The sequence below is a fragment of the Sinocyclocheilus grahami genome, unplaced genomic scaffold, assembly GCF_001515645.1.
Source record: "Sinocyclocheilus grahami isolate Dianchi unplaced genomic scaffold, SAMN03320097.WGS_v1.1 scaffold1687.1, whole genome shotgun sequence".
NCBI classification, from domain to species: domain Eukaryota; kingdom Metazoa; phylum Chordata; class Actinopteri; order Cypriniformes; family Cyprinidae; genus Sinocyclocheilus; species Sinocyclocheilus grahami.
In genome coordinates, this window is record NW_015506866.1 from 120,785 (window position 1) to 128,284 (window position 7,500).

Consider the following 7,500-nt stretch of genomic DNA (forward strand, 5'->3'; position numbering starts at 1 on the left):
TTATATGCACTATATATATATATATATATATATATATATATATGTGTGTGTGTGCGTCTGCCAGGTTTCTGTGATGTAAAAAAAATGAGACCAAGATAAATAATTTCTGAACTTTTTCCACCGTTAACGTAAACTATAACCTGTACAACTCAATTAAAAAACAAACTGAAATCTTTTAGGAAAGGAGGAGTAAAAATAAAAAACTAAAGTAACGTGCTTGCATCACCACTGTGTTCCTAACTGTGTTCCATGCTATATCCAACGCCTTGGAAATTATTTTGCACCCTTCTCTTGACTGATACCTTTTAACAATGAGATCCCTCTGATGCTTTGGAAGCTCTCTGCGGACCATGGCTTTTGCTGTAAGATGCGATTAAGAAAATGTCAGGAAAAGCTTACTAGAACAGCTCAACTTTATTTGGGTTTAATCAGAGGCTCTTTAAATGATGGCAGGTGTGTACTGACTCCTATTTAACATGAGTTTGAATGTGATTTCTTAATTAAATCCTTAGATCTGAGAGGGTGTGCATACTTCTGCAACCACATTATTTTTTTATTTTTACTCCTCCTTTCCTAAAAGATTTCAGTTTGTTTTTTAATTAGTAAAATAACTATAAATATTGTTTATTTTAGTTCTATAAATCTCAGCCCTTTTTCTTTTCTACTCGTGTGTGACGTGTCTCTCAGTGATGAGTGAAAGATACTCGTCCATCTTCTGCAGCCGTTTCTGACACTCTGCGATCTGTTTGCGTGTGTGTGTGAGCGGCAGACCCCAGCTCTCCGACACGTATGACTTCAGAGAATCCAGCAGGAAGTTCTCAGCGCTCTGGGGGTCACCCTTCCTCCTGCACACACACACACACGCACGCACGCACGCACACACGCACAGACACAGGCACAGGCACAGACACAGGCACAGGCACAGGCACACGCACACGCACAGACGCACGCGCACACACACAGACACAGACACGCAAGCACACACAAGACACACACAAGACACACAGACACAGACACGCAAGCACATACAGACACACACACACACACACAAGCACACACACAGACACGCAAGCACACACACAGACACGCAAGCACACACGCACGCACACACAGACACACATGATTAATCGACACGGATACACTCTGTCTCCCTCTGGAGGACGTGTTACAGGTGTTTCTGCTCACATGTAGAACTCAGCCAGACTCTTCCCCACCAGCCGGGCCGAGCGCAGCCGCCCGATCGCTCTGTACATCTCCATAGCGGCGTGAGACAGCTCCTGAGCAGAGACACACAAACCATGAGCAGAAATAAACCCCGTAATCACAGCACTAAAACAAACACTCCCAGATTACAGAGACCGAACGCTCACCAAATAGTGTTTCTCAAAGGCCTCCACGGACGATAGCGCCTCCTTCAGCTTCTTATTCACACACGCCTCACACACGTGCCTCAGACGCGCATCAGACGCGCATCAGATGTGCTTCAGAAACACATCACACACGCATCACACACATGCTTCACACACGTGCCTCAGACGCGCCTCAGACACGCTTCAGAAACACATCACACACGCCTCACACACGTGCCTCAGACGCGCATCAGACGCGCCTCAGAAACACATCACACACGCCTCACACACGTGCCTCAGACGCGCATCAGACGCGCCTCAGAAACACATCACACACGCCTCACACACGTGCCTCAGACGCGCATCAGACGCGCCTCAGAAACACATCACACACGCCTCACACACGTGCCTCAGACGCGCATCAGACGCGCCTCAGAAACACATCACACACGCCTCACACACGTGCCTCAGACGCGCATCAGACGCGCCTCAGAAACACATCACACACGCCTCACACACGTGCCTCAGACGCGCATCAGACGCGCCTCAGAAACACATCACACACGCCTCACACACGTGCCTCAGACGCGCATCAGACGCGCCTCAGAAACACATCACACACGCCTCACACACGTGCCTCAGACGCGCATCAGACGCGCCTCAGAAACACATCACACACGCCTCACACACGTGCCTCAGACGCGCATCAGACGCGCCTCAGAAACACATCACACACGCCTCACACACGTGCCTCAGACGCGCATCAGACGCGCCTCAGAAACACATCACACACGCCTCACACACGTGCCTCAGACGCGCATCAGACGCGCCTCAGAAACACATCACACACGCCTCACACACGTGCCTCAGACGCGCATCAGACGCGCCTCAGAAACACATCACACACGCCTCACACACGTGCCTCAGACGCGCATCAGACGCGCCTCAGAAACACATCACACACGCCTCACACACGTGCCTCAGACGCGCATCAGACGCGCCTCAGAAACACATCACACACGCCTCACACACGTGCCTCAGACGCGCATCAGACGCGCCTCAGAAACACATCACACACGCCTCACACACGTGCCTCAGACGCGCATCAGACACACCTCAGAAACACATCACACACGCCTCACACACGCATCACACACGCATCACACACGTGCCTCAGACGTGCCTCAGACACGCTTCAGAAACACATCACACACGCCTCACACACGCGCCTCAGACACGCCTCAGACACGCCTCAGAAACACATCACACACGCATCACACACATGCCTCACACACGTGCCTCAGACGCGCCTCAGACACGCCTCAGACACGCCTCAGACACGCCTCAGAAACACATCACACACGCATCACACACACGCTTCACACACACGCTTCACACACGTGCCTCAGACGCGCATCAGACGCGCATCAGATGTGCTTCAGAAACACATCACACACGCATCACACACACGCTTCACACACGTGCCTCAGACGTGCAGACACGCTTCAGACACGCCTCAGAAACACATCACACACGCATCACACACATGCTTCACACACGTGCCTCAGACGCGCATCAGATATGCCTCAGACGTGCCTCAAACACGCATCACACACGTGCCTCAGAAGCGCCTCAGACGTGCCTCAGAAACGCCTCAGACGCACATCAGATACACCTCAGACGTGCCTCACACACGCATCACACACGTGCCTCAGACGCGCATCAGTCACGCCTCAGATGTGCCTCACACACGCATCACACGTGCCTCAGACGCGCATCAGTCACGCCTCAGATGTGCCTCACACACGCATCACACGTGCCTCAGACGCGCATCAGTCACGCCTCAGATGTGCCTCAAACACGCATCACACACATGCCTCAGAAGTGCCTCAGACGCACATCAGATACGCCTCAGTCATGCCTCACCAAAATTACTAAACCTAACTAAACGCCTCACACGCACATCAGACACGCCTCAGACGTGCCTCACACACGTGCCTCAGACGCGCATCAGACACGCCTCAGACGTGCCTCAGAAACGCCTCAGACGCGCATCACACACATGCCTCAGAAGCGCCTCAGACGTGCCTCAAACACGCATCACACACATGCCTCAGAAGCGCCTCAGACGTGCCTCACACACGCATCACACACGTGCCTCAGGACCAGATCAGTCACGCCTCAGATGTGCCTCACACACGCATCACACGTGCCTCAGACGCGCATCAGTCACGCCTCAGATGTGCCTCAGAAACACCTCAGATACGCCTCAGACGTGCCTCAAACACGCATCACACACATGCCTCAGAAGTGCCTCAGACGCACATCAGATACGCCTCAGTCATGCCTCACCAAAATTACTAAACCTAACTAAATTAACATGAAAGCAGAAAATATAAAAACTAAACTGTAATATCACAATGCTTCTAAATAACACTGGTCATGGAAATATTCTCATATTTCAAACATAACATCAATTTAAATAAATAAATATAATTCTGTTTTTTTTAATAATATTTCCTATTTCATTTTTATATTTTCTTTGCATTATAGTAGCAAAAATTAAATTCTCTTGCACTACAATAATGAGAATTTGGAGCGAAATGTGCTTAATTGCCTTGAAAATCTTGTCAAATGCAATTCGATTGATTGGCAAAATAGCTTCTTGAGCTGTAGTGCGCATCGTCCAGGGGTGCATTGATTTCAATGGAACTAACTACCATGCTTTTGGGAAACGCACCCCAGCTCGACTAAACAGTTTGGGCGAGTGGTGTAATAACTGAGCACTGCACACACTCACACACACACACACACACATACACATACACACACACTCTCTTTCTCACACACTCTGTCTCTCTCTCACACACACACACACACACACACACTCTCTCACACGCTCTCACTCTCACACTCTCTCTCACACACACTCTCTCTCACACACACACACACTCTCTCTCACGCACACACACCTCCAGCAGCCGCAGCTCTTGCACGCAGTTGTGCAGCAGCTCGAGCGCGCGGGCCGTCACCTCCCAGGGTCTCTGCAGGAAGATGAGCAGCGTACACTGGCGGGAGAACAGGTAGCTGCGCAGGTCCAGCAGACTGGCCTCTCCTCTCTGGATCAGGTCACGCTTCTCCATGTCGATGGGCCGCCGCAGCAGCAGCCCGTTCCAGCTGCGCACCGGCTGACAGAACGAGCCCAGCCAGTTAGCGCCGTCTGAACACCAGCAAAGCACAGAGTCAGACGCCACACCAACAGAACCCCACGCACTGTCTGAAGCTGCGGTGTGATCACGATTCATGTCAAATCTGTATTTCTATAAGTGAAAGCAGACGATTAATTGTGGTTTTAAACTGCTCTTGACATGACAAACATGTCACGCTTTTGAATTCTTTACACTTTTCTAGTCATTTCTCCTTAACTAAATAAATGTCTTAGAAGAATGTGAGTGATATTGTTTCAGGTTATGACGCAGGTTTGTGTTGCTGACTTTGCTGACGTGTATCTTCAGCACAGTTTGCAGTGCAGGCTGTAATATTAATAATAGCACATTTTTTGTCTCTTAGAAATGCACATTTGACAGCAGCTCGAGTTTGGATGCAGATTTAAATTCATGTTCATTATCATAAACAGCAACATCTGTAAAAAATATGTCAATCTTATTTTAATGTGGTGAAATGTAATTATTCTGACTGTTGAGTTTTATTAAAATTTAACCCTTGCTCTTCCACAGTAGCCTACATTTAGATCATGATATGCATTTATTATATTTTTATTTTTAGTATTTTATTATATGAATATAATTTTACTTAGTTATATGGCAAAAAAACATTTGTAATTATATTTTAAAAAATATTTTATTTTAATATTTTTTTTTAAAGTACTTGTACTTTTGAAACTGTACTTATATTTAAAAATGTTTTAAATAAATATATTTTAGAAAATATTACAAAGAATAAGAACTGTATTTACATACAATATATGTTCAAATATATGATATATTTATTTTATTTTAAGAATCTTTCTGCTGATGTAATACTGTGCAACAGCATCATAGCTTAACATATTCCAAATAATCCTGAAGCACAGCAATCATAACATCCGCTCTGAATGTTCTCAGATCACAGCGGGCTTCTCATCACAAACCTAGAGTGTGTCTGTTTTAAATCTTAACTGAAGACGGTTTACCTCCAGCGCCGAAGTTGAGCACATACTGCGTGAAAAGAGCGTCGAGTTCATCATACTGGACCAGAGCGTCTTCAAACTGCTGCAGCATCTCGAACACAAACGCCAGCTCCTCCTGATCAACACACAGATGCACAGCTGAAGAACAACCCACCGCTGTGACTGACAGCTCCCTCAGCCAATCACACACCTGCACCATGAAGTAGTCGCAGAAGCTCCAGCCGGGCTCGGTGCGCTTCTCTCGCAGCGTCCTCATGTCGTCCTCGAAGCGGCCCAGATTCCTGGTGAAGGACATGAGCAGCAGCGTGCGCAGCTTAGTGAGGAACGAGCTCCAGGACTCCTGTGAGCGTGACGACTCCTTCAGCGGCTCGCACAGAGACACACACCTGCAGACAATCACATCACATGCATGCACATACTTCATTACGACTGCACGCTTTCTTTGACTTCATCCTGAATAAACAAGATAAAATCTCAAAGATCTGAACTGTTGAGTTTGTTCATTCAGCTCAGCGTCTCTATGTCATTTTTTTACCGTTTTTAAAAATTTCAGATGCATTTATTACAAATATTTTATTATCTAATGATATTTTAAATATTTGTGTATTTCATTTTTTCATATTTATTTTAAAAAGTATTTGTTTCAATATTTTTTTTTAAAACACAAAAAATAAAGCATAAAAAATTTAATTCAACAATCTTTCACGAAACTTTCTCGGCCCTTTTTCTTTCCTGGTGACGCAATCAAAGCTTTGTGGGAAAATAAGATAAATATTTATATTATATGACATAATATTTATGACATCACTGAATGTGATTTTTTTATTAGATTTGTAAGATTTTAGTTATTTTTATTAATATTTTTTATTTATTAAATTATATATTTTTAAATATTTATTTTATTATTATTTTTAAGTATTTATTATACTTTTAATGTTTTCATATTTTTATAACTTTATATTTACTTAAATTAGTATAAAAAAATTAATAAAATGACATTTAAAAATTATATTTATTTTATTTCAATAACATTTCATGAAACTTTGTTATTTTTCTTTTCTGCTGAAGTGATAAAGGCTGTTATATTTATTACAAATATTTTTATTTATTTAATTATCATTTCAAAATTGCTTGATTTATTTTTTTATAATTTTATTTATATTTATTTAAAAGTATTTGTTTTATTATACTTTTATTTTTATGTTTTTAATATATAAAAATACAAATATAACTAGATAAAAAAAGTTCGTCAAGACAAACTTTAAGTTGGCTTGAGAAAGCCGGACCAGAAAGTTTGAAAAAGTTTGAAAAGATTAAAAAGTTTAAGAAGTTTAAAAAGTTTTAGACAGATAGATAGACAGACAGATATGCAGCTGCTAGAATACCTGTGTGGTTGCTAAGGTGTTGCTTTTTGGTTGCTAGGGTACTTAGGGTGGTTACTAGAGCGGTTGCTAGGGTACCCGGGATGGGTGCTAGGGTGTTGCTATGCGGTTGCTAGGGTACCCAGGGTGGTTTCTAAGATGTTGCCATGCGGTTGCTAGGGTACCCAAGGCAGTTGCTAGGGTGTTGCTATGCGGTTGCTAGGGTACCCAGGGTGGTTGCTAAGGTGTTGCTATGCTGCGGTTGCTAGGGTACCCGGGGTAGTTGATAGGTTTGTTTGGATAGTTGCTAGAGTGTTGCTATGAAGATAAATAGACAGACAAATGCTGATTCTGTGCGGTTCATGACATCTGTCCTGTGTCCATGTTTGTTTATTCAGCGTTCGGCTCTCACACTCGTCAGACGCTCAGCACAGCCGCAGAAGAAGAGCATGCTGGGATCAGGAGCTCACCTGTCGCTCTGCTTGTTGCAGAAGTCGCTGCGGATCTTGTCGACGATGGAGGTGCGCGGCAGGAGGTTGGTCTTGTTCTTCTTCTTGTTGTCGCTCTCCACCACCGCGATGATCCAATCCACCGAACCGTG

The 7,500-nt window shown here is 44.8% G+C and overlaps 1 protein-coding gene across 1 annotated transcript in view; it reads right to left on the reverse strand.

The window, feature by feature from the left end:
- Nucleotides 1-7,500, reverse strand: part of trappc10 (trafficking protein particle complex subunit 10) — a 24,810-nt gene that overhangs the window by 11,394 nt on the left and 5,916 nt on the right. The window contains exons 4-11 of the mRNA XM_016258444.1: nucleotides 7,370-7,500; nucleotides 5,729-5,924; nucleotides 5,542-5,653; nucleotides 4,300-4,569; nucleotides 3,716-3,719; nucleotides 1,371-1,449; nucleotides 1,186-1,277; nucleotides 705-845 (exon numbers count right to left, since the gene is read on the reverse strand). The exon at nucleotides 7,370-7,500 is cut by the window's right edge and continues 66 nt beyond it. Of these exons, the coding sequence (XP_016113930.1) occupies nucleotides 705-845; nucleotides 1,186-1,277; nucleotides 1,371-1,449; nucleotides 3,716-3,719; nucleotides 4,300-4,569; nucleotides 5,542-5,653; nucleotides 5,729-5,924; nucleotides 7,370-7,500 (1,025 nt within the window). The remainder of the gene's footprint in view (nucleotides 1-704; nucleotides 846-1,185; nucleotides 1,278-1,370; nucleotides 1,450-3,715; nucleotides 3,720-4,299; nucleotides 4,570-5,541; nucleotides 5,654-5,728; nucleotides 5,925-7,369) is intronic.